Genomic DNA, 27,458 nt, shown 5'->3' on the forward strand with positions numbered 1-27,458 from the left:
CCACACATGCTCAGATCAAATTCCTACATCAAAGCTATTGGCTACTAGCCTGAACGTAGTCCCGTCGTAACGAAATAATGTCATCACGTTCTGAACGATCGGATTTTCCAACAACTTCGTCCGACTGTGTGTATGCAACAGTTTTGGACAAAATCCGTCGGACAAAATCCGACGGATTTGGTTGTCGGAATCTCCGACCGTGTGTACAAGGGCTAAGTGTATTTTATGTGCGGCATTCTTCCAATGTGGGCCAGGAACGTCAAAAGTTGGACATCCCTGCTAAATAATAAAAAAATATATATATTTTCCTGTATTATCAGTTTAGGTCCAGTCTTCACCACCACAATTTCACACATTCCTTGTGAAACTTTAGGCTACAGATTATCAATATTGTTAAAGCCGATGAAACAGTTTCCTCTGCTGTGTTACTGATGATAAGCCTGAACTAGCCAACGGGCAAACCCATTGTTTCTTGGATGGTTTATTCAGGACTCAGTATGGTTGTGTGGACTTCTAGGGGTCATTTATAGACTTGTACAGAGATAAAGAAATAAACTTGGTCTTCCTATGCTGGAAAAGCCAATGAAGTTTCTTTGAAAAGATATATATATATATATATATATATATATATATATATATATATATATATCTGACAAAAGTCAGTACACCCCTCACATTTTTGTAAATCGTTTCTTCTCTCTTTTCATGTGACAACACTGAAGAAATGACACTTGTCTACAATGTAAAGTAGTGAGTGTACAGCTTGTATAACAGTGTAAATTTGCTGTCCCCTCAAAATAACTCAACACACAGCCATTAATGTCTAAACCACTGGCAACAAAAGTCAGTACACCCCTAAGTGAAAATGTCCAAATTGGGCCCATTTAGCCATTTTCCCTCCCTGGTGTCATGTGACTCGTTGGCGTTGCAAGGTCTCAGGTGAGAGTGGGGAGCAGGTGTGTTAAATTTGGTGTTATCGCTCTCACTCTGTCATACTGGAATGCTGGAAGTTCAAAATGGCACCTCAACTCTCTGAGGATCTGAAAAAAAGAATTGTTGCACTTCATAAAAAATGGCCTAGGTCAGTGATGACGCACCTTAGCACCCCAGATGTTTTTCGGAACTACATTTTCCATGATGCTCTGGCACTCTGCAGTGTAGTGGAACATTGTGGGAAATGTAATTCCAAAACATCTGGGGTGCCAAGGTTCGCCATCACTGGCCTAGGCTATAAGAAGGTTGCCAAGACCCTGAAACTGAGCTGCAGCACGGTGGCCAAGACCATACAGTGGTTTAACGGGGCAGGTTCCACTCAGAACAGGCTTCGCCATGGTCAACCAAAGAAGTTGAGGTCACGTGTTCAGCGTCATATCCAGAGGTTGTCTTTGGGAAATAGACGTATGAGTGCTGCCAGCATTGCTGCAGAGGTTGAAGGGCTGGGGGTCACCACCATGATTGGCTGTCATGGCGGTCACATGATCGGAAAACTTATGTGAACTTTCCGCCGATCACTGTGCCGGGAGAGCGCAGGCCGTGTGCTCTCGGCACAGCTCTGTGGGCACTATCGCATGCAAATATGAGGCTGCTCAGCGCCAAGGCCCGGCCACCGAGAGGCCACATATTTGCGAGCACTCTGCACCAAGGTGTTAATTATTTTTATTTTTTGTAATTCATTTTTATTAAATATTATCTCACTCCTCCTCCTGTCTTAAAATATAATTTATTTTATGAATGTGTAATACACTTTAAATTACTCAAGACCAAAACAGATTCTATGGCAAGTACTTACAAAAAAAAAACATCTGATGGGGTTGATTTATTAAAACTGGAGAGTGTAAAATCTGGTACAGTTGTGCATGGTAACCAATCAGCTTCTAACTATAGTTTATCCAATTCATCTTAAGAAAACAAACAAAAAAAAAAAACCTACAAACTGGTTGGTTTCTATGCAGAGCTGAACCAGATTTTGCATTCTCCAGTTTTAGTAAATCAACCCCAGTATGGTTTGCTTGGACTTCTAGTTCCGCGTACACAGGGCTGGACTTACCATTGGGCTTGACTGGGCTCAAGCCAATGGGCCCCGTCCAATAGGGGGCCCCGCAGGCTCCCTGAGATAGACAGCTAAATGTACTCTGCTTGACTCCGCTCACAGTAACGCTCAGTCCTGCCCTATGATGGACATAACACAGGGACTGAGCATGACTGTGAGCTGAGTCGAGTAGACTCGGCTACTCTCGGCTTCGCTCGGGACTGTGAGAGGACCCAAGAGCCGCCAAGAGGACCTGAGAGCCGCCGAGAGGACCCAAGAGCTGCCGAGATACACAGAACTCTGTATCTCAGCGGCGCCATTTTTAAACTTCAAGATTACAATGACACGGCTGCAAATGACACTGGACAAGGCTGCAGATGGATGGGCAAGGCTGCAGATGGACACGGATAAGGCTGCATTGATGGGCATTTAAATGTAAGTTTTTTCCTTAAACCCCCCTCCTAAAAGTTTTTTTCCTTAAAATTCCCTCTAAACTTGGGTTGCATGTTATACTACGCTGGCGTGTGTTATACGTCGATAAATACGGTAATGTATAGAAGGTAAGGACCAAAAGTGACTCAAGCCCAGGGGCCCCCACCACCCTAAGTCCTGCCCTGCACGTACACACGAACGGACTTTCCGGAAGACTAGGTCCGACGGAATCAGTCCGTCGGACAATCTGATCATATGTGGGCGATCCTTTTTCATTTAAAAAAATCAGACGGACCTAGAAATAGAACATGTTTCAAATCTGTCCGACGGACTCAATCCATATCGGGAAAACCGTTCGTCTGTAGGCTGGTCCAACGGACCAAATACGACGCAAGGGAAGCCATTGGCTACTGGCTATTGAACTTCCTTTTTTTTAGTCCCGTCATACGTCATCGCGTTCAAAACGAACGGACTTTCGTCCGTTCATGTGTGGGCAAGTCAGTTCGTTTGAAAAGTCAGTCGGAACTCCGCCAAAAGTCCGTCGGGAAGACCGTCGGACCAAGTCTGCCGGAAACTCCAGTCGCGTGTAGAATCTACAGGGATAAAGGAATAAAACAAGCGATAAATACTTAATTTTTGTTCATTTTTTTTTTTTAATTATATTATTATTATTATTAATTTTTATTAATTTATATATCACTGCCCCATCTTAAAATATAATTTATTTTATGAATGTGTAATATACTCAAGACCAAAACTGAAGTACTTACTAAACCATACCTAAAGGGGTTGATGATAGCCAATCAGCTTCTAACTTCAGCTTGTTCAATTAAGCTTTGACAAAAAAAAAAAAAAACCTGGAAGCTGATTGGTTTCTAAGCAGAGCCGCACCCGATTTTGCGTGTCTCCAGTTTTAGTAAATCAACCTCAATATGTCGGCTTAAAATTAAAAAAAAATTATGAATTTGTGAATTTGTTTGCTGGTTTTCACCTAATTGTAGAAGGGACAAAATAACCATCAAGCGTATTGTTTTTTTTTTTGTTGTTTTTTTTTTTCACTTCCCCACAAATAAATACGTCTTTGCTCGGTTAAACTGTGAATTGCACATGAAAGCAAATGCAAAAAATGTTCAGCACATAGATAATTATCCCCCCCCCCCAAAAAAAAAAAAAAATCTTTTATGCCAACCAAAGCCAAATGCACTAGACCCTTATCTCTGTTGGAATTTTGAGTAGGGTTCTTGAACTCCTCTGAGACTCCATTCTGGAAGATTAGCATGTAGATGCTATATAATTGCTTTCCCCTCCGTTCTTCTGAAAGCTATTAGGAGTCGATTTATTTTTGCAGTAACATTCCTCTATTGTCCCGCGTGTTACTGATGGAACTTTAGATAGAAGGTTGTGGCAACCACAGATTTGACAAACAAGGCTTTGCAGGCAAGATCTTTTTTTTTTTTTCAAGATATTTAAGGACTAACCTGCTCCTTTTTAGTCTGAAGTTTCCATTGTGCTGGAAAAGAATCACTTTTCTGAATGGGCTTAAGGTACCTTAAAATGAATTGTAATGGCATGAAACCCAGGAACGTAGGATTCGAGAAGTGTGTTTCAAACTGCATCATTTTAATCTCCAAGCCTTTGAATCTGCCCTCAAGGTAGTGGGGCAATTAGTTGATTCAGCTAGTGGAACCAAGCTCTGATAGCTGTTTTTTTTTTTTTAAAGTTGTGCTAAATGTTTATATATACACTATATTGTCAAAAGTATTGGGGCGCCTGCCTTTACATGCGCATGAAATTTAGTGGCATCCCCAGTCTTAGTCCATAGGATTCCTTATTGAGTTGGCCCACCCTTTGCAGCTATAACAGCTTCAACTCTTCTAGGAAGGGCGTCCACAAGGTTTAGGAGTGTGTCTATGGGAATATTTGACCATTCTTCCAGAAGAGCAGTTGTGAGGTCAGGCACTGATCTTGGGCAAGAAGGCCTGGCTTGCAGTCTCTGCTCTAACTCATCCCAAAGGTGTTCTGTCGGGTTGAAGTCAAGACTCTGTGCCGGCCAGTCAGGTTCCTCCACCCCAAACTCGCTCATCCATGTCTTGATGGACCTTGCTTTGTGCACCTGTATATATGGGAACCCTGGGTGCCACGTAACCTTTCTGACACCTTGGCAGCCAAGCTTGGAGACTTCATCCCTTCCAGGTTTTTATGAAGTCTCTGGGCAAAAGGACCCATACCGGGATTTTACCAATCCCAGAGGATGCTGAGAAATCAGCTTCCTCTGTATCAGTCATGCATCCTGGACCCCCCGGTATGGGTGTGAACCCAAGGTGCCACTAAAAGTGGGTGTACACCCTGTACAACCACTTTTACCTTTAGGTACATCGGCATATCGTGCTGTTTCTAATTGGGGTCATGGTATAACAGGCGGCTCTCATGCGTGAGAGTGATATGAATATGAAATCTTCATGATTTTTTTTTTTCCAGCTAGTGCGTGCATTTGTGATTTTGCCAATTTTATTAAAATAAATATGAAATGTTCATGAGTCTTTTCTAGCTATTCCATTCCTTGCTCTACATGTGTAATGGAAAACCAGGCTATTTACATCTTCTGGTACTGTTAATAATGAGATGATGATGATTTTGATTGGTGAAGGGGATATGGGGACAATACTCCTATTGCCCCCCCCCCCCACAAAAAAAAAATTGATAAAACGACTGAACCTCATTTCTTGGGTCTGGAGTCTCTAGAATAAATCAATTAATAAATCTTACAAAAATTCTTGACTCTTTGACTTCTCTAGACCATTGATGAAACTACTTTCTCTCTCTCTCTCTCTCTCTCTCTCTCTCTCTCTATATATATATATATATATATATATATATATATATATATATATATATATATATATATATTATATTACCAAAAGTATTGTGACGCCTGTCTTTACACGCACATGAACTTTAACGGCATCACAGTCTTAGTCCGTAGGGTTCAATATTGAGTTGGCCCATCCTTTGCAGCTATAACAGCTTCAACTCTTCTGGGAAGGCCGTCCACAAGGTTTAGGAGGGCATCTATGGGAATGTTTGACCATTCTTTCAGAAGGGCATTTGTGAGGTCAGGCACTGATGTTGGACGAGAAGGCCTGGCTCACAGTGTCCGCTCCAATTCATCCCAAAGGCGTAGCCATTTGTGGGTTTAGCCAATAATTTTTCCACATATTATTTGTGTTCTGGTCTGGGGATATGCCAGGTGTGTGTCCTTTTACCTTCATACATTCTACTGAAAGGTGCCCCTCTTTCTAATCTAAGAAAGTCGAAAAGGTAGGGCCTAAAGTGCAATGTCAGCTGTTCTGCTAATAGATTATAATGTTATAGATCTTGCTGTGCTCAATTCCTAGGCCTCCCCTTTAATCAGGGGTGGACAACTCCAGTCCTCCTGGCCACAGTTTGTGTCAGACTCATTTTGCTTGGTGGACTACATGCTACTTAAAATATTAGTCTACCCGACAGCAAGATTAATTTTCAGTAGAGACTCATGAGTTTGCTATTGTTTTTTTTTTTTTTTTTTTTTATAACTCTCGTCCGCTCCTTATATTATTAATAATCAATTAAATTAATAATATTCACCAGAAGGAAAAAAAAACATCCCCTTACACAAATGTACCCTTACATTGGTGGTCAATGGAAAACAGTCCCTTCACATTGGTGATCGGTGTAAAAGTGACCCCTTACATTTATTGTCATTACGGAATCAACCATTTATATTGATGGCCATTATAAGTGGAAGATCAATGTCCCGAAAGTAACCCCCTAGCACCCTTTGGAGGAAATCCCCGGGTTCCCTGGAAAGCTGGTCCCTTGTTGGATAGATATCTATATATCTATATATATATATATATATATATATATGTGTGTGTGGGTTTTACTTCCTCTTTGTTTCCCTGCAAAGGTAAAGCGTAATGGGCTACTATGTATTGCATAGTAGCCCATTATGTGTCACTTACCTGAAACCAAAGCCTGTGATGTCACCACTGTCCCCACTAGCAGCGAGTGTCCATCTTCACCCCTCTTCCTTCCAGGGGCCACAAACTCCAGCTCTGTGACTGGCCGGAGTCACGTGACATCACTCCCACGCATGCGCGTGGGAGCCGCCTGTCACAGTATTACCCCAATTAGAAACGGCACGATGTGCTGATGATGTACCTGTAGGTAATAGTGGTTGTACAACCACTTTTAGTGGCACCCTGGGTCTACACCCATACCGGGGCTCCAGGATGCATGATTGATACAGAGGAAGCTGATTTCCCAGCATCCTCTGGGATCGGTAAAATCCCGGTATGGGTCCTGGTGACTTCATAAAAACCTGGGAGGGACGAAGTCTCCAAGCTTGGCTGCCAAGGTGTCAGAAAGGTTACGTGGCACCCAGGGTTCCCATATATACAGGTGCACAAAGCAAGGTCCATCAAGACATGGATGAGCGAGTTTGGGGTGGAGGAACCTGACTGGCCAGCACAGAGTCTTGACCTCAACTCGATAGAACACCTTTGGGATGAATTAGAGCGGAGACTGCCAGCCAGGGCTTCTCGCTCCCAACATCAGTGCCTGACCTCACAAATGCTCTTCTGGAAGAATGGTTAAACATTCCCCATAGACACCCTCCTAAACCATGTGGACGGCCTTCTTCGTAGAGTTGAAGCTGTTATAGCTGCAAAGGGCGGGCCAACTCAATACTGAACCCTACGGACTAAGACTGGGAAGCCATTAAAGTTCATGCGCGTGTAAAGGCAGGTGTCCCAATACTATTGGTAATGTAGTGTGTGTGTGTGTGTGTGTGTGTGTGTGTGTGTGTGTGTGTGTGTGTATGTATATATATATATTAAATGCAGCAGGCAGTAGGTGCACCTAATGGGACTTACAGCTAGAGGAATTTTCCAACTTAGTTTAATCAATGTTTCAGTGGTGGTGGCATCTTAAAAAAAGAAGGTGGGCTATGCCCAGCCAAACGTTGAGGGCACCTACTGCTTGCTGCATATTTTATGTACTTTCTTTCATGGATTGCACCCAAACCAGTATGTGGCCCATCTCTACACTATATATATATATATATATATATATATATATATATATACATTTCATATATATATATACATATCTATACATATATATATCTATACATACATATATATATATATATAAATAAATTTATATATATATATATATATATATATATATATATATATATATACATATATATATATACATATATATATATATATATATACATATATATATATATATATATATATATATATATATATATATAAATGTGCATGATAAAACTCTAACTACAGTGATGAACCAGAGGTAGAGAACGTGTCTGTCTGGATGAGAAGCTGTTATGAATAGTTATTACAAGCACAATAGAAGCTGTTGAAGGTTCCCAGCTTCTTAATTTAACTCCAGTGATCACCTAAGGGACGGAATTCCCATTATTGTGCTTTTTGCTGGACATCCTGTTGGGAAGTAATAACAAGGAGACAAAAGGAGCTGCTGATGTCTCTTTCCTTATAGGCATTCATAATTAAATTAATATGTTTAGGGTAAAATTAGCATGTAAAGACACTCACATTAAAAGCCTCGTCCAGCCGCGGTACAACGAAGAGCTGACACTTCAGTATTCCAGTTGACGTTGACCTTCTTCCAAAGTTTACCAAAACTCCGAGGATCATTTATTTTTCTTTCCTCCCCCCCCCCCCCCCCTCCACCTTGTGGGGTTTGTGTAAAGGATCAGCAAACATAAACTACAAGTTGTTTTGCGTTTAAAAACCCTTTAAATTAAAGCTGAAAGAAATGACATTTAAATGAAATTCTTTGCATTAACCACTTCCCTACCGGGCGATTAAACCACCCTTCCTGCCCAGGCCAGTTTTCAGCTTTCGGCGCTGTCGCATTTTGAATGACAATTGCGCGGTCACGCAAAACACTGCGCCCAAACAAAATTTTATCATTGTTTTGAGACGGATAGAGCTTTCTTTTGGTGGTATTAAATCACCAGTTGGTTTTTAATTTTTTGCTAAACAATCTAAAAAAAGACCAAAATTTTTGAAAAAAAAGAAAGTTTTTCTTAGTTACTCTTATAAAATTTTGATATAACATTTTCACTGATGTGCGCTGATGAGGCTGCACTGATGGGCAGTAATAGGTGGGACTGATGGGCACTGATGGGCTCTGATGAGGCTGCACTGATGGGCATAAATAAGTGGGACTGATGGGTACTGATGAGGCAGAACTGATGGCCACTGATGAGGTGGCACAGATGGGCACTGATGAGGCTGCACTGATGGGCAGTAATAGGTGGGACTGATGGGCACTGATGGGCTCTGATGAGGCTGCACTAATGGGCATAAATAAGTGGGACTGATGGGTACTGATGAGGCAGAACTGATGGCCACTGATGAGGTGGCACAGATGGGCACTGATGAGGCTGCACTGATGGGCAGTAATAGGTGAGACTGATGGGCACTAATGAGGCGGCACAGATGGGCACTGATGAGGCTGCCCTGATGGACAGTAATAGGCGGCACTGATGAGGCTAGACTGATGGGCAGTAATAGGCGGCACTGATGGGCACTGATGGGCACTGATGAGGCGGCACTGATGGGCGCTGATGAGGCTGTACTGATGGGAACTGATGAGACGGCACTGATGGGCACTGATGAGGCGGCACTGATAGGCACTGATGAGACTGCACTGATGGGCAGTAATAGGTGGCACTGATGGGCACAGATGAGGCAGCATTGATGGGCAGTAATAGGCGGCATTGACGAGGCGGCACTGATGAGGTTGCACTGATATGCAGTACTGATGGGCACAACGATGGGCCCTGATAGGCACACTGATTGGCAGAGATAGGTGGCACTAATGAGCACTGATATGCAGCGCTGATGGACACTGATAGATGGCACTGGTGGCACTGACCGGTGGCACTGATAGGCATCACTGATAGGCAGCACTGTTTGGAACTGGCAAGCATCACTGATGGGCAGTGATTGGCACAGATTGGCAGCACTGGTGGACACTGTTGGGACTGCACTGATAATCAGGACACTGGGGACACTTTGGGGGAGATTTCACCTTACTTCCTGTTGCGTTTTCAAAACAGGAAGTGAAGGGAGATGTCCCAAGAAAGACACAGACAGCAAAAAAAAAAAAAAAAACCTTGAGGGATTTTAACTCCCTATTGTATCTGAAACAAAGAATGTTTTGGCTTTACATTCCATTTAAATGTATATTTTTTTTAATACAAGTAGTGTAAGTACCTGGAAGGGACCTGGTATCAGCCTCTTGCTGTCCTTGTACAGCAGGGCTGGAGTGTGAGAGGAAGAAATACTACAAGCAGCCAATCTGTTCAGGTGCCGACAAGGAGTGTGGTGATAGGAGGAGAGAGCGGAGTGACAGAGAACTGAGCTCATCCCTGCGCTGCTCCTCCTCGCATTGTCCAGTCATAGGATGCGGCCGTGTCCAAGGTGACCTGGGCTCAGAGGAAGTGGGTTTGAATAATGCTTGCTATCAAAGCAAGGGCATCTAGCAGCAGAAAAGAAGTACTGCAGGGGAAATTTCTGGATTGAAGATGAAAATTCCAGCAAAAAAGCTAATTTTCTTATTTTATCTTTTGATGGACTATTCATTTGTACCTTGTTTTTAGGTGGAGTTCTGCTTTATCCTTTTGCTGCCAATGTGACACATATGTGTGGCTGCAATTAGGATGGATTTTAATGCCCACATGCCACACATAGGTGTCCAATGAGCATAGATGTCTGTGCTGAGAGTGAACTCGCTGCGTGATGCTTGATTGGATACAGATTGATTGGATAGTTTAGGTAGGTTTTCATATTACATCGTTTTTGATAAATCTATTTGATTACACGGGTACAACGATCGCATGATCAGATTGTAACTTGTGTGGTTAAATTAGTGAATAAGGAGAAACCAAGTTAACATTCAGTTTGTAAAGTGGATATGCTCCACTCCTTTAGTAATTTAAGAACACTGTCAGTCAATCATTGATGGAATACTGCTCCTCCCCTTCATATGAGGATCAGGAGACCAAAGCTTTGCTGCGGATTACATGACTTGCATTGGAAGGCAGAATAGTTTAGTGGATTTAAGGGTAACAGTAAGTATCTGAAATGTTTCTACTACGACTAAGGCTGTTGACGAAACGCGTCAGCTATTTTGCTTGTCACTTCATGTAACCAACCATTAAGATCTCTATATGGACTATGGAATTGTTGACTCAATCCTCCTACTTTTTTTTATCTGAAATGTTTCTACAGTATTTCTGATCCCCCTGTACATGTGATCGGACTTTACCGGCAGACTTGGTCCGGCGGACCGGAATCCATCGGACGATTCGATTGCGTGTGGACTCTGTCTGACTTTTTCTTCCCAAAAGTCAGACGGACCTAGAAATAGAACATGTTTTAAATCTTCCCGCTGGAAGTCCGCTGGACTCAGTTCCTATCGGGAAGCCCGTTCATCTGTATGCTGGTCTGACAGACCAAATACGAAGAGCGGGCAGCTACAGCACCTGCCCGCGAGAATGTTTCCGGCGCGATCCAATCAAGCTGGTTCTTGGCGACAGGGTACTGTACATCTCGCGCTGGCCCCCTCCAGGGGCATACCAGGCCTTTAGGTCTGGTATGTATTTTAAGTGGAACCCCCATGCCGAAAGAACACTGTGGGGGTCCCCCCAAAATCCATACCAGATGCTTATCCGAGCACGCAGCCCGGCCGGTTGGGAAAGGGGGTGGGGACGAGCGAGCCCCCCTCCTGAACCGTACCAGGCCACATGCCCTCAACATGGGGGGGTGGGTGCTTTGGGGAAGGGGGGTGCCGTGCGGGCCCCCCACCCCAAAGCACCTTGTCCCCATGTTGATGAGGCGTCGGCCCTTGTCCTCATCAACATGGGGACAAGGTGCTTTGGGGTGCGTGCTCGGATAAGGGACTGGTATGGACTTTGGGGGGACCCCCACTCCGTTTTTTTGGCGTAGGGGGTTCCTCTTAAAATCCGTACCAGGCGACGGGGCTCGCAAGGTGTCAATCTCACCGATGAAAGCTGCGAGATTGACTTCCCTTTCTAGTCCTGTCGTACCTGGAGTCATGTTCAAAATGAACGGACTTTAGACCGTGTGTGGGCAAGTCCGTTAATTCTGAAAGTCCGTCGGAACTCCCTCAAAAGTCCGTCGGGAAGTCTGTCAGACCTAGTCTGCCAGAAAAAGTCAGTTTGTGTGTGTGCAAGTACGCTCGTTCGGAAAGTCCATCGGACCTCTGCCAAAAGTACGTCGGGAAGACCGTCGGACCTAGTCTGCTGGAAAGTCCAGTCGTGTGTATGTGGCATTAGAACTGTGGAGGGGGGGGGGTTTCCTTTAAATAAAAGAGACTTATGAAGACATTACACGATTGATTTACTAAGATTGCAGGGTGCAAAATCTGGTGCAACTGTGCATGGTAGCCAATCGTCTTTTAAATTCAGTTTGTTCAATTAAGCTTTGACAATAAAACCTGGAAGCTGATTGGTTTCTATTAGGGATGCACTGATACCATTTTATTTTTTTTATTTTTTTTTTAGTTCGAGTATCAATACTCTTTTTTTTTTTTTTTTTTGTACTCGCTGATACCATTTAGGCCCTTTTCAGAGTCGCATGACAAGTTGTACCCCAGGATTCCCAATGATAACCATTCATATATGTGCAACTTCAAGTCGTGCCGACTTCAAAGTAGTCCCTGTACTACTTTGGTCCGACTTTAATGCGAGTTGCGGTCCAGTCACTATGCCATTTATTTACTAAAACTAGTTCATCCCTTTGATCTGTAGATGAATAAACAGAAAGATACAAAAAGAAACAATGTTTCTTTTTATCGTACTGTTTCAGTGGCTCAGCAATGTTGTTGATAAACATTGCCTGGCTGCTTTTTTTTTTTTTTTTTTCACGGGTTCAATTGACGGGACTTCATTTAACAACATCAGCTGTCAACAGGGGAACTCCACTGGCCTCACCTACTTAAAAAACAATAATTGTTGGTTTTTTTTTTTTTACATTTTAGCTGTCAGTGGAGGAATCCTACTGACAGCTGAAAGAACGCAAAATCTGGTGCAGCTGTGCATGGTAGACAATCAGCTTCTAACTTCACCTTGTTTAATTAAGCTTTGACAAAAAAAAATGGAAACTGATTGGTTTCTATGCAGAGCTGCACCAAATTTTGTACTCTCCAGTTTTATTAAATCGACCCCTATGTTAAAAAACTTCAAAGAGACCCGGCCCATGAAAGAAGAAGCTTTAGGCTCCCTTCACACTTGTACTACGCCAAAGCTGCAACTTTGGCACAGCTTTGGATGGGTGCAACTTGGATACGTCTTTGGCTTTGACCAATGATAATGGACAACTGTTGCACAACTGTTGCATTGTATAACATCCAATTACAACTTTCATGCAACTATTGAGGTTTAACATTGAAGTCTCTGGCCCTCAAGTTGCATGAAAGTCGGACCAAAGTAGTGCATGAACTACTCTGAAGTTGCTGCAACTTTAAGTTGCACATATATGAATGGCTATCATTGGAAAACATGGTGGACAACTTGTCATGTGGCTTTGATGTCCAACGTCGCATGACAAGTCATACAAGTCTGAATGGAACCTTAAGCCTCATACACACGATAGGACTTTGTACAAACTTTCCCTTGGATTTTTGTACAAAGGGCGTCGGCCGAGAACTTGTATTGCATACACACGGCAGGACTTTTTCAGCCAACTTTCACCAAATCACGTGGTTTTTCTGCTCTTTACCGCCACCTTTGGTCAACTTCTGTATTGTTGTCTGATCTTTTGCATTGGTTCTGAGCATGCCTGTTTGTACTTTGTACAAAAGTCCTATGGTTTTCTGTACACACGATCAGACTTTGCTCCATCGGACTTTTGTTGCCAGAAAGTTTGTCCGTTCGCACAGCCAACAAAAGTCCGATGAAAACCAAAAAAGTTTGTCCGATGGAGCGTACACACGGTCAGATGTTGCTCCAAAACAGCTAATTTGCATGTTTGTTGTCAAAAAGTCTGATCCTGTGTATGGGCCTTTATACTTACCAAGTTACCATTCCTACAGGCGGTGTGCATTTTTGGCGTTTCCACCCTAACTCTAATGCCCGTACACACAATCGGATTTTCCGACAACAAATGTTGGATGTGAGCTTGTTGCCGGAAAGTCCGTATGCTCTATTGAACATTTGTTGTGGGACTTTCCGCCAACAAATGTTGGCTAGCAGGATCTCAAATTTTCCGCCAACAAATGTTTGTTGTCGGAATTTCCCGTTCGTGTGTACACAAGTCCGTCGGACAAAAGTCCACGCATGCTCGGAAGCGCTCGGTCTTGTAAAACTAGCGTTCGTAATGGAGATATCACGTACATCTTGTACATCACTACGTTCGTAATTGTTGGCCAACATTTGTGTGACCGTGTGTATGCAAGACAAGTTGGAGCCGACAACCTTCGAACAAAAAATCCATGGATTTGTTGCCGGAAAGTCAGATCGTGCGTACGGGGCATAAATGAAGGGGGAGGGGGTGCGCAGTTTGGCATCTTTGCCCTGGGTGCTGGATGACCTTGCCCTGGCACTGCACCCAAATCTCTTCAATAATGGGAAGATTCAGCACACCATCCACTGGAAAGATAAGTATTAAGCCCCATACACACAATCGGACTTTGTACAAACTTTCCCGTGGACTTTTGCACAAAGGGCGTTGGTCGTAAGTTTGTATTGCATACACACGATCTGACTTTTTAGGCAACAAACGCGAGCGTAGGGACGTTTCAACGTACTGACGACACTTAAAAAGAGGACGTCCAATTACTCCAGCGCCACCTCTGGTCAACTTCTGTATTGTGGTCTGATCTTTTGCATTGGTTCTGAGCATGCGTGCTTGTAGTTTGTACAAACGTCCGATGGTTTTCTGTACACGCGATCGGACTTTGCTCCATCGGGCTTATGTTGTCAAAAAGTTTGTCCGTTCGCACAGCCAACAAAAGTCAGAAGAAAACCCGAAAAAGTTTGTCCGATGGAGCGTACATACGGTCGGATGTTGCTCCGAAACAGCTCATTTTCAAGTTTGTTGTCAAAAAGTCCGATCGTGTGTACGGGCCTTTGGCCTTTAGCCCTTGTACACACGGTCGGACATTCCGACAACAAAATCCATCGGATTTTGTCCAACGGATTTTGTCCGAAACTGGTGTTGCATACACACGGTCGGACAAAGTTGTCGGAATATCCGATCGTTCGTAACGTGATGACGTTATTGCGTTACGACGGGACTACGTTCAGGCTAGTAGCCAATAGCTTTGGTCTCGTAATTTGATCTGAGCATGCGTGGCACTTTGTCCGATCGTTTGTAGAGAATTCCGATCGGACAAAGTCCCATCGGATCATGTTGTCGGAAAATTTTATAGCCCAGCTCTAAAACTTTGTCCGTCGGATATTCCGACGGAAAAAGTCAGATGGAGCCCACACATGGTTGGATTATCCGGCAACACGGTCCTATCGGACATTGTCTGTCGGAATGTCCGACCGTGTGTACAAGGGCTTAGACTTCTTTTACAGACTGAATCACTTTAAAAATGTTTTAATTGAAGCTATTTTTAATTGGTAGATTTCGCTACACTGTGCTCACAACAGCCATGCTCCATATGAGACAAAAATTTTTAGCCCTTGTACACACGGTCGGACATTCCGACAACAAAATCCGTTGGATTTTGTCCGAAACTGATGTTGCATACACACGGTCGGACAAAGTTGACAGAAAATCAGATCGTTCAGAACGTGATGACGTTATTGTGTTGCGACAGGACTATGTTCAGGCTAGTAGCCATTAGCTTTGGTCTCGTAATTTGATCTGAGCATGCGTGGCACTTTGTCCGATCGGAATTCTCTACAAACGATCGGACAAAGTCCGATCGGATCATGTTGTCGGAAAATTTTATAGCCCAGCTCTAAAACTTTGTCGGTCGGATATTCTGATGGAAACAGTCCGATGGAGCCCACACACAGTCGGATTATCCGACAACACGGTCCGATCGGACATTTTCCGTCAGACCGTGTGTACAAGGGTTAATGCCGCGTACACACGACCGGACTTTTTGACAGCAAAGGAACGAGTCCGTCGGACAATTCGATCTTGAGTGGGCTCCATCAGACCTTTGCTTGCCAAAAAATCCGGTGGACTTTAGAAATAGAACATGTTTTAAATTTTTCCACCGGAACTCCACCGGACCCGAGAAATCCGTTCGTGTGTGTGCTAGTCCGATGGACAAAAACTGACGCTGGGGCAGCTATTGGCTACTGGCTATGAACTTCCTTATTCTAGTCCAGCCGTACGTCATCACGTTCGAATCCGTTGGACTTTGATGTGATTGTGTGTGGCCAAGTCCGTTCATTCGGAAAGTCCATCGGAACTCCGCCAAAAGTCCGTCGGACCTAGTCCCTCGAAAAGTCCGCTCGTGTGTACGCGGCATTAGACTTCTTTTACAGACTTGATCACTTTAAAAATGTTTTAATTGAAGCTCCATTTTTAATTGGTAGATTTGGCTACACTGTGCTCACAACAGCCATGCTCCATATGAGACTGAATTTATTAGCAATGTGTTATTTTGTTGTTTGCGATCCAGTATTATGTATTTAGCTATGATGTCCTCCTTATGGTTGTTTGCATAGGTTTAGCCTCTGGAGTGCTGAATTCTTAATTTATGGCATGCTTCATAGCCCACTGCCCTGCGGCCACAAGGAATGGAGAACAGTAGTTAAATAGATGGTAGCTGGGCAAGGGACTGAGATGCTGAAATGCTGCTATCACAACTTTCTCTGTGCCAGGGCCGAGTGGCACGCTTGCCAGTATCAATAAATCCACACCAAAAAATCTTAATTACCCTCTACCTTGGGAGTTAATGAACCCAGCTACATGCCGAAAGTTTGCTCTAAGCTGTTTGCATAGGAATGAAAGTTTAATTGCAGAGAGATGTTTTAAGTGCAAAATAGTTAAATGCCTTAAGGAGCTCCTGTTCTCTCAATTGCTAAGCGGGAGGAGACCCGTCAGCCTTGCAGCTCCTTACCGAAAAAAAAAAACTTGTATTTTTGGAGTATTTACAAGTGGGACCCAATTGTTTAACTTGGCACCGCAGTCAGGATGCTGCTTCATAAACGTATTAACAGCTGCCCTTATGTGAATTTGTTTGACCTTGGTGATAATCATTTATTGTATATATTATGCTATTAATGCCTTCTCCCTCCGTGGTTTCTTATCTCCTGCTTTGATCGCCAATTGTTGTCTGAAGCCCTTTTTTTTTTTGCTGAACAATGCAACCAAAGTCTTACGTCTTGTCTATGCTAGATGTGCGCGCCGGGACTAAAGTTATAAAACTTTTTACGGATCCCGCTCTTAGCCCTTGTACACACGGTCGGACATTCCGACAACCAAATCCGTCGGATTTTGTCCGACGGATTTTGTCCGAAACTGTTGCATACACACGGTCGGACAAAGTTGTCGGAAAATCCGATCGTTCAGACGTTATTTTGTTACGACTGGACTATGTTCAGGCTAGTAGCTAATAGCTTTCATATAGGAATTTGATCTGAGCATGCGTGGCACTTTGTCTGATCGGAATTCTCTACACATGATCGGAGTATGTCCGATCGGAGCATTTTGTCGGAAAATTTTACGGGCAAGTTGGAAAACTTGGTCCATTGGATACTCCGACAGGAAACAGTCCGATGGAGACCACACACAGGCGGAATATCCGACAAAACGGTCCGATAGGACACATTCCGTCGGACTCTCCGACCGTGTGTACAAGGGCTTGGACATGCAGTGAATATGATTTAGATGTTAATAAAAAATACAAAAAAATTCTTAAAAAAACTGGAAGAGGGCGCGAACTTCTCCAAAGGATGAGGAGGCTTTTCCAAGGTTCCGGCACATGGGTTAAGTTTTCTGGGTCTCTCTCTGTTTGGCTTATGTTCCCCTCCAATGTTTCTTTCATCTACAGAGGAACACACGTTTCGCTGTGAAGACTGTGACGAGCTTTTCCAGTCCAAGCTAGATTTGAGGCGGCACCAGAAGTATGCCTGCAACACGGTGAACCACATCTACGAGTCTCTGAGCGAGGAGATCAAGCAAGAGGGTTTCGATAATGAACAAGTACATGAGTGCAAAGACTGTGAGCGCCTCTTTCCTAACAAATACAGGTAAGATCCTGTGGGCAAAGCAAGCAATGGTCTCTGGGAGTCCTATGTACCATTTTATGTATCTGTCTAGTGAGTTATGTACACTATATTACCAAAAGTATTGGGACGCCTGCCTTTACACCAGTGGTTCCCAATTTCTGTCTTCAGGATCCACTAACAGACCAGGTTTGCAAGACAACTGAAATACATCACAGGTGATATTTGCTGCTCAGAGATTGCAGTATTCTAGTCTGCATCTCCCCAAGTTGATACCTAAAATCTGGCCTGTTAGTGAGTCCCGAGGACAAGAGTTGAGAACCACTGCTTTACACGCACATGAACTTTAATGGCATCCCAGTCTTGGTCTGTAGGGTTCAATATTGAGTTGGCTCCGCCCTTTGCAGCTATAACAGCTTCAACTCTTCTGGGAAGGCCGTCCACAAGGTTTAGGAGTGTGTCTATGGGAATGTTTGACCATTCTTCCAGAAGCTCATTTGTCAGGTCAGGCACAGTCATGTTGGATGAGAAGGCCTGGCTCGCAGTCTCCAAAGGTGTTCTTTTTGGGTTGAGGTCAGGCGCAGTCATGTTGGAACAGGAAGGGGCCCTCCCCAAACTGTTCCCACAAAGTTGGGAGCATGAAATTGTCCAACATGTCTCGGTATGCTGACGCCTTAAGATTTCCCTTCACTGGAACTAAGGGGCCAAACCCAACCCCTGAAAACCAACCCCCACACCATAATACCCCCTCCACCAAATGATATGGAGGGGTGGCCCAATACTTTTGGCAGTATAGTGAGCAAGTTTGGGGTGGAGGAACTTGGCTGAGGAACTTGAGTCGTGACCTCAACCCGATAGAACACCTTTGGGATGAATTTGAGCAGAGACTACGAGCCAGACCTTCTCGTCCACATCAGTGCCTGACGTCTTCTATGGAAGAATGGTCAAACATTTCCATAGGCACACTCCTAAACCTTGTGGACGGCCTTCCCAGAAGAGTTGAAGCTGTTATAGCTGCAAAGGGTGGGCCAACTCAATATTGAACCCTACGGACTAAGACTGGGATGTCATTAAATTTAATGTGCATTTAAAGGCTTTTGGCAATGTAGTGTATATTTCATTATCTTGTGGGCCCTAAATCAGGACTTATGCATTGAATACCAGTGTGCCATTATGGTTGAAGGCCTTAACCACAGTTAGTACTGTTCACTAGCAAGTCAAAATTCTGATGTTTTTCCCGCTTTATAAAGATCCTGCTGCATTCTCTGTATTAAAATATTTCAGGGTAAAAAAAAGAAACTGGTGGGAAATTTGGCTTGGCTGGGTTATCTTTTTAAAGCATAACATTTTAAGGTTCTATCGTATCTGCAAAAATTTCAGGACCATAAGGCAGTTCTATTATACTCTACTCAGAGAACACCGCACTTCCAATATGACCGTACAACTGGTGGGATCATGGTACAGTTCTATTACACTCCTGGTGCCCAACATGCCACCCAATGGCTGTTTGGGATATGATGTGCGACCCTAAGGCCTCAGTAGTCTGTAGTAGGAGCAATAATTAGGGTAATAGCATTAATCTCTACTAGCCTCATGTAACATGTTCCCATTTTCGTGTTGTCTTCTGAAGCATATCCCCAGCCAGAAATGTAGCATGTCCACGCTTTCTGTTCCTCATTTCCTCTATTAGGTCTGCAGTCTCTGACAGTCTTCTAAAGCATCACATTTATTTAACATTATATCACATTACATATATTGAACATTATATATATATATATCACCCTTTGGTGATGTCAGGGGCTGCATTTGAGGCCCCCTTTAGCTCAAAAGTTAACAACCACTACTCTACACAGAGAGAAATTACTATACCGCAACATGTCCTGACCACTGAACATGATCAGAATGCAGTTCTATTAGACTTTAGACAGATACAGAACCCTACATCTCCAACATGAGAGACCTCCAACATGAGACACCCCTATTACACTTTAGGGCAGTAGTCTCCTTTATAAGGCTCTTGGGACACTATTTCTCCCACTGATACAAGTCATTGTTCTTTCTACACCAACAATGGGACATATTTCCTGTTACTGAGACCAACAATAGAGCACTTTTCCTACCACTAACCCCAACAATAGGGGACTATTCTTCCCACTGACACCAATGATGGGACACTATTCGTTTCCCTGATACCAAAAATGTGCCTTTTCCTCCCACTAATACCAATGACGGGGCATTCTTCATTCCCATTGATGCCAGAGCATTTTCCACTAACACTGGCCACAGTCTGGCCATCTCAAAGTCTGAAGTACAGTAAACCGGCCCTTTATTCAGAAAGTTTGGAGACCCCTGCTTTAGACAGATAGAGAACACTACACTTCCAACATGATCCACCCCTAGACATGGTCATAATGCAGCTCTGTTACATTCTAGATCAGCCATTCTCCATTAGGGTCCAATGGAACTCTAGGGTTCTTCCAGAGGTTGCTGGGGGTTCCTTGAGCTGTTGCTGATTGACCTCCCATGTGACAGTGCCTGGATAATTTGGGCCCAGTGCCACTTGGTAGAGACAGTAGCATGATACCAATTATCTTTTTTAGCTGTCTGTAAGCGTTGCAATGGGGTTGATTTACGGAAACTGGAGAGTGCAAAATCTGCCGCAGCTGTGCATGGTAACCAGTCAGCATCTAACTTTAGCTTGTTCAATTAAGCTTTGAGAAAAAAAATTCTGGAAACTGATTGGCTTCTGTGCAGAGCTGCGCCAGATTTTGCACTCTCCAGTTTTAGTAAATCAAACCCCATTGTGACTATCCCTCTAAGGGAGGCATTCTTCATAGTGACTACCAATGCAAGAGGAATTCATCCCTTTGACTCTCAATTAATTCATTTTTGCAGGGGTTACCAAGACCTGAAAATTATTTCACGGGGTCATCTTGGGTAAAAAGGTTGAGAAAAGGTGATCTAGACAGACCAACGACACTACACCTCCAACATAACCGACCCCTAGACATTATCATAATGCAGTGATGTTACACTCTTCATACAGAACTCTACACCTCCAAGATGAACGGCCACTGAATATGATCATAATGCTATTCTTTTACACTCTAGACCAGCCTTTCTCAACCATTTTAACAAGGAAGGAACCCTTGAAATAACTTTTCTGTCTCAGGGAACATATGCAAATAATTACTATTTTTACAGTGCATGGCACATTAGCGTTTTGGTCACTGGGAAGAATGCTCCTTTCATTTGTAGTCATTGGGAAAAATGTCCTCCTTACAGATAACAAAAAGATCATTGGTGTCAGCAGTTACTTATCTGAGAGGTTGAAATTGTTCATAAAAACGGCTAGCAACCTCTGGAGGAACCTTAAGGTTCCACAGAAACCTGGATGATAAAGTCTGTATTAGGTGGACAGAGAACACTAAACCTCCAGTCCTGGCCACCGGACATGATCATTTTGCCTTTGTATTACACTTTATACACAGAACACCTCCACATTGGCTGAACGATAGTCATGGTCATAATGCAGTTAGATAACAATCTTTACATTGGACGCTAGACCTTCAACATGGCCAACTACTGGACATGATCATAGCACAAAAACACACAGATCCATAGCTCTGCTCAAGAAGACTGGCCTCTTCTGCTCTTGGACAACCTGGATGGCGGCCATCACAGTCCATCTCCACTCTTTATGCACTCCAATTAGCTCTTCTTGCAGTATTTCCAATAATTAGTGAGTCAACTGCATACAGTGATGTCTCCAACCCAAAACCAGCCCCACTCCACCACCGCTGTCATGCTTCCCCTATCCTTGTAAGAAGGCCACGGGTGGTGATGTGTGTCTGGTATGGCTGGTTTTGAGTTGGAGACATCACTGCATGCAGTCAACACACGGATTATTAAGAAATACTTCAAGAAGAGCTAATTGGAGTGTGGCTGTTTTTTTCCTATTTTCAACATAGTGTAGTTCTATTACATTCTCAAGATGCAGAGAACACTATACCCCCAAAAATGATCGTCCACTGGGCTTCATTAAAATACAATTATATTACATTGCACACCTAGCAGTATAAAGTCCCAGACATGATCAGGCAGCTGGATGCTATTCCACCTGTGAAGAGATCAATCACCACTCTACATCCATCACTAGCAATGACCTGACCACTGGACTTGTGGATTTGGTCATAAACATTCCATTACACTCTATAAAGATATAGACCTTTACGTCGCTAATATGACCTAGACATTGGCGTAATATATTTCTTTTACAGTCATACGCAGGACATACATGGGTCAAATTCTGAACAAATTATCTTTCAAAAATCTGAAATGTTGTGTGTTTTGTGTTTCGATGGTGCCACCATTGATATTGAAATTCGACCAACCAAGCCTTCAATTTCAGCTCATGCTGCTTTAGAAAATAATTTCCACACTTGGGAATCTTCTTTTATTTCCGGGAATCATTGATTAAAAAAATCTTTAGCTTTTCAAAAAAAAATTCCAACATGCCCAATCACTCAAATCCGATGGCCGCACCAAAGTCGATCATTGCTGGGGCCCAAAATTTGAGCGAAAATTCTTTGAAAAGCTTTTTGAAAGAAAATTATTTCGGGAATTCGAAGCACGTATGGCTGGCCTTAGATCACTACACCATCGCCATCACAACCTGACCAATTGGCATTGTCATATTACAAATTTAATGCATCCTACACAGGCATAACCTAGATAACTGAAATCTGTAACTGCATTGCAATTTAATGTCTATTCCTAAAAAAACATGGTTTTATACCAGATATTTCGGAAAATAGAGTCAGTAGGTCGAATAGCATTTTTAAGCTCTCAAAATAATTTTGTAGCAATTCACAGAGCTGATTTTTTAAATCTATTTTTTTTATTATCCATATCTAATATCTATATTTATTATTATATATATATGTAATATCTATTTTTAATATAATAAATATATTTTTTAACATTTTAGAACCATAATAATTACATTTTCTTTTTCTAAAAAATATATTTCACGCTCTGCAAGATAGCAAACGACGCTTCAATCTAGCCATATCACTTTTTCCGCAAGACATAAAGTTATAATCTTATATTGTTTTCTTAGCAATGTACGTAAAGAGGAATAATTTAGAGTACTTGGACTAGGCAGAGCTTTTTTTGTTGTGTTTGCCTTTTTCAATTGTCTCCGCTGTCACAAATCCACTTGACCCTTCTTACCAACATTCTAGGTCAGATTATAGACTTTTCTTTCCTTCAGGATAATATTGGGTTCCTGTCTGTTGCAGGGAATTGAAAGGGGGCAGTAAAAAATAAAAAAAAGAAAGAAAACTTTTGTGTTTATTGGATTGCAACCAGTATTAAGCTTTTGAGTTATTTGTTGTCTTATACAGTCATCACTCATTATTTATTTTCTTGGATGCTTAAATGCTATAATGCAGATGTAGATTTCAATAAGGCAAGGAGCGTAGCCATCTATTGGAATGTGTCGCTGTCTGTTAGTACACTCTACAGGAATTATTTTCCAGTTAAGACCCTGTTATGCCACCTGCTGGAGCTTTGTCTATGCCCCCGTTCCATGGTAGGCGAACCCTTCCCATGAATGATCCCAACACCCATGTACACCCTCTTGCCTCCTCTTTTCAAAGTGCCAGCAGGTCAGCGTTCCTCTTCTTTGGGAGCTCAGAGGGTATCTGTGTTTTTCTATTACAAAGACTCTTTCATATTACCGAGATCAAAGCAAACTAAAAAAAATACAAATATTTTTAGGGCCTCCACTATCCTGGCTGTTACTATGGCGTAATGATAATCCCTTATATCAGAATCTCTGCTGCCCTTCTGGGAACCAGCTACCCTCTTGCCTGGCATCAGTGCTGGATCAAAGTTTTTTTTTTTTTTTTCAGATTTACTCACAAGTTTCTAAGTTCTAGAAGGTTGAACAGCTTTATGATGAGATGTATCTGAACCCAAGACCACAAAGTTTATACATTGCAGCTTAGTAGTCTTTGGATGTGGTGGCTGTTATAGTTTTCCTTTTTTCCTGGCTTTTTTTTTTCTTTTATTTTAAGCTGGTGATCTTTCCAGTTGGCCTTAGGGCAGGGAGGGTGCTAGAACTGCAGAAAACTCTCCTCATCTCCATAAAATTGTTTGAAAGGCTAATAAAGACGTTTGAAATTTCAGTTCTGCAGTATCAAGTTAAACTCCCGAATGGACTCTTTTTGGCCTAATTAATTTCCCGGGCATTAAACGCTCAAGTAACTGCTTACTATCATATCCCTTGTGGCATAGAAGACTTTTTTGCATAAGCGGATCTACCCAGAACCCCCTACTATTTCTTTATTTATAGCTAAATTATGCTACGTTTTTCACATGGAATGGGTGGAGGCCTCCCTGCATAAGAAATTACGGGTTGGAAATGTCTTCAATATTTGGGAACCTTTCATTCAAACCTTGCCCGTAGAAACGCAACAATCCATAATGCAATGCTTTCAACATGCTCAATGGTATATACTCAGACTCCAAGCTAACGATCCCCCACTTGGCATTCAAGGCCTTTCTTAAATTGAATTAACCTAAAAATGTAGGCCTCCCCCTCTTGCCTTTGCTTGCTACTTACTAGTCCAACTGCCATCTATTCAAATATCTCTTAATGTAGCCTATCCTGGAGACCTTGTACTGGCTACCTGTTTTGCACAAACTTTAAGATCCTCTTGCTCACGTATAAGGGTCTTCATGGCTTGACACCCCATTATCTCTCGGAAACTTTTATCAACTTACTCCCCCCCCATCGTAACCTCTGCACCTAAAATTCTGGTTTTCTTTGTGTGCCCCCCTACTCACCTAGACTAAATGGGGGACAGAGTTATGTTCTGCTCTGGAATTCACTTCCTAAGAACATTGGAGCGTCATCTTCTCTAAACCCATTCAAATCAAATCTAAAAACGTTTTTTCTTTAGACAAGTATAAATGTAATTGTCCCTTTTCCTTTATGTTATTCTTACTATTTCTTGTGTTTTCCTTGTAAAGCGCTTTGAGAAGCCACCTTTAAAGGCCCTATATAAAATAAAGTTTATTATTAATAATGTACACCACTAGAACCAGCACTGCTAGGCCTCTCTCAACCAACATACTATATATTGTTTTTCTTTATTTAATTTGCCGGCCAAATGTTGAGGCCATTGTTTTTGCTAATTACATTCTCACAGTAAAATGTAATAAAAAAAAAAAACAAAGCCAATTGGATTTCCAGCAGCATCAACAGGTCATTATTTCCCTTATTGAACAGAAACTTTCAATGGTATATTTAAAAGTCCAAATTTAGCAAATAAGAGAGGTCCATTGTTCGGGTTTACATACACTTTGAAGCTGATTTACTAAATAATTAGAAAAAAAAAACCTTCTGGGTGCAGCCCCCCAAACGCCCCCCTACACACCCTTATACTTACTTACCTGAGCGCCATCTTGATCAAGCTCTGTGCATGAGAGCAGCGGCTCTCCCAGGTTTCTCTCTCCTCATTGGCTCACATAGCAATGGAAGCCATTGGCTCTGCTGCTGTCAATCATAGCCAGTCAGCCAATGGGGAGAGAGCAGGGGGTGGGGCTGAGATTCACTCTGTGTTTGACTGGACAATGTCCATTCACAGGAGTGTGACTGGTGGGAGGAGCCAGGACTTCGGGCGGGGGATCCAAAAAGAAGAAGATTGGGGTTGCTCTGTGCAGATCGGAGCACGTAAGTATAACAATTTGTTTTTTTGGGGGTTTTTTTGTCCTTTTTTTATTATAAACTTTAGTATGACTTTAAAAGATGTTCTCAGGTTGCTTCTAGTCTCGCACAATGTGAGCATGTGGCTAACCACTAATACCATTTGTCAGTTTTCTTACTTGTGGCAAACCATGTCCATCTTTCAGCTTGGAGCAGCATATGATAATTCATACAGAAGAGCGGGAGTACAAATGTGACCAGTGCCCTAAGGCCTTCAACTGGAAGTCCAACCTGATTCGCCATCAGATGTCACATGACAGCGGCAAGCGGTTTGAGTGTGAGAACTGCGTAAAGGTACCGGTTGGTTGATTTTCATTTATTTTTATTTTTTTTTGTCACTTGTCATGTCACTCAACGTGTGAGCTGAGGCTGACGCTTGGAATGATCTATGTCTCACGTATGTCCTTTGCAGAACGATTCCTGGTTCCCAAGCGATCTTCCTTCCAGATTACCCATATATTTGAACTGCAACAACAACACTGAAGCGGAACCTCACACACCTAAAGTAGACGTCAGTGTCACAGCATAGTTACATTTGTTGCACGACCACACACAGTCACAAGCGCAAAGTTTCTGGCGGCTTGTTCTCCCCGTCAGCCAGCAGATTTGAAGTGTTATTTTTGCCTTAGCAAAACCTCTCCTGGGAACCAGTAGAAAGGTGGGGGGGGAGCCATGCAGGACATTAAACGCAAAAGTGTCTGAGAGGGTAACTGTCTGTGTTGTCCCACACGAACCAGTTTCTTTCTTTAGCTTTTTAAATACACATTGGAAAATTTGTGTTATAGATGAGTTGGGTTAAGATTGTTGCTAGAACTTACAATCATATATGTTCTTGATATTGTGGCTAAACAATGATAAATCTTGAAATTTCAGTGTAGAACGAAGGCAGCCTCAGTACATCAATAAGATTGTAGTGTAAAAGAAATTGGCTCACCAAAAGGTTAAATTAGTGTTGTTCTTTTGTTGGAAAACCACGCGTTTCATTTTCCAAATCTCCCTTCTTCAGGGCTAACTGGTGCAAAAGTAAGCTTTAGGCAAAACACAATTGTTCTTTTATGAATTTGGTTTTCCCAGCCGTAGTTTGAAGAACCATCATGTGTGAAGCATTAGACGCAGGGGTCTCCAAACTATGGACCTCCAGTTGTTCAGGAACTACAATTCCCATCACGCCTAGTCATGCCTGTGAATGTCAGAGTTTTACAATGCCTCACGGGACGTGTAGTTTGGATATCCATAGTTTGGTGATCCAAGCATTAGAGCTTCCTTAAAGTATAACTGCTGTCTGTGTCCTCGTTGGGGAGATTCACCCTTAGTCTTTTAAAGTGAAAGTAGAAGAAAATCACAAATTTTTGGTTGTCCCCAGAAAAGTAATAGAGGGGAAATCTGCCAATGGGGGCACTAGTTCTAAGGTGACCTAGGGGTCCCCAAGGAATTCCATTAATTTGAAGGAATATCCTCTCACTTCCTGTTTGCCTATGGGACAAGAAGTGAAGGGAAATCTCCACAATAGTACACAGATGGCAAAAAAGAAACTTACAGGGGTTATAGCTCAAGATATTCCTTGCTCTATCCAAAATAGTTTTACTTTAGGCTTTCCTGGTTAGATCGCACCACTGTGGTTCATGGCTTGTTCTGTGATCCACTTTAGAGCAATTAAAACCAGGGGTATAAATATAAGGATTTCTTTCTTGGTTTAGTGATAGACCAAGGGTATAAATTCAAAATAGTTCAAGACATGTAAAAGATAAAATATTATTGTTTAGTCATGGCAAAAGAATAATATCTTCTATATGGCACTATGGTACTAAGAATATGGAAAGGTAGAATAACTGGTGTGTTGCATTGGCCATTGATGAATGGAGAAAGTTTGGCATTTAGGAGACAACCTTTTTTTTTTTTTTTTGTCGGGTGGGATTATCCCCCTTTTCTTCCCTTTCCAGAGACACAAAAGTAAGTGAGAA

At 42.5% G+C, this 27,458-nt stretch overlaps 1 protein-coding gene across 4 annotated transcripts in view; it reads left to right on the forward strand.

Annotated features, from left to right (window-relative positions):
- PRDM16 (PR/SET domain 16) overlaps positions 1–27,458 on the forward strand; it is a 941,382-nt gene that overhangs the window by 835,184 nt on the left and 78,740 nt on the right. For 3 of the 4 annotated variants that reach the window (XM_077458220.1, XM_077458222.1, XM_077458223.1), the window contains 3 exons: positions 17,546–17,744; positions 25,644–25,791; positions 25,910–26,008. In XM_077458220.1, the coding sequence (XP_077314346.1) occupies positions 17,546–17,744; positions 25,644–25,791; positions 25,910–26,008 (446 nt within the window). The remainder of the gene's footprint in view (positions 1–17,545; positions 17,745–25,643; positions 25,792–25,909; positions 26,009–27,458) is intronic. The other variant, XM_077458221.1, reaches the window with a different exon arrangement.

This window comes from Lithobates pipiens, unplaced genomic scaffold, assembly GCF_037356315.1.
Source record: "Lithobates pipiens isolate NorthernLeopardFrog02 unplaced genomic scaffold, aLitPip1_a1.2 Scaffold_27, whole genome shotgun sequence".
Lineage (NCBI taxonomy): Eukaryota > Metazoa > Chordata > Amphibia > Anura > Ranidae > Lithobates > Lithobates pipiens.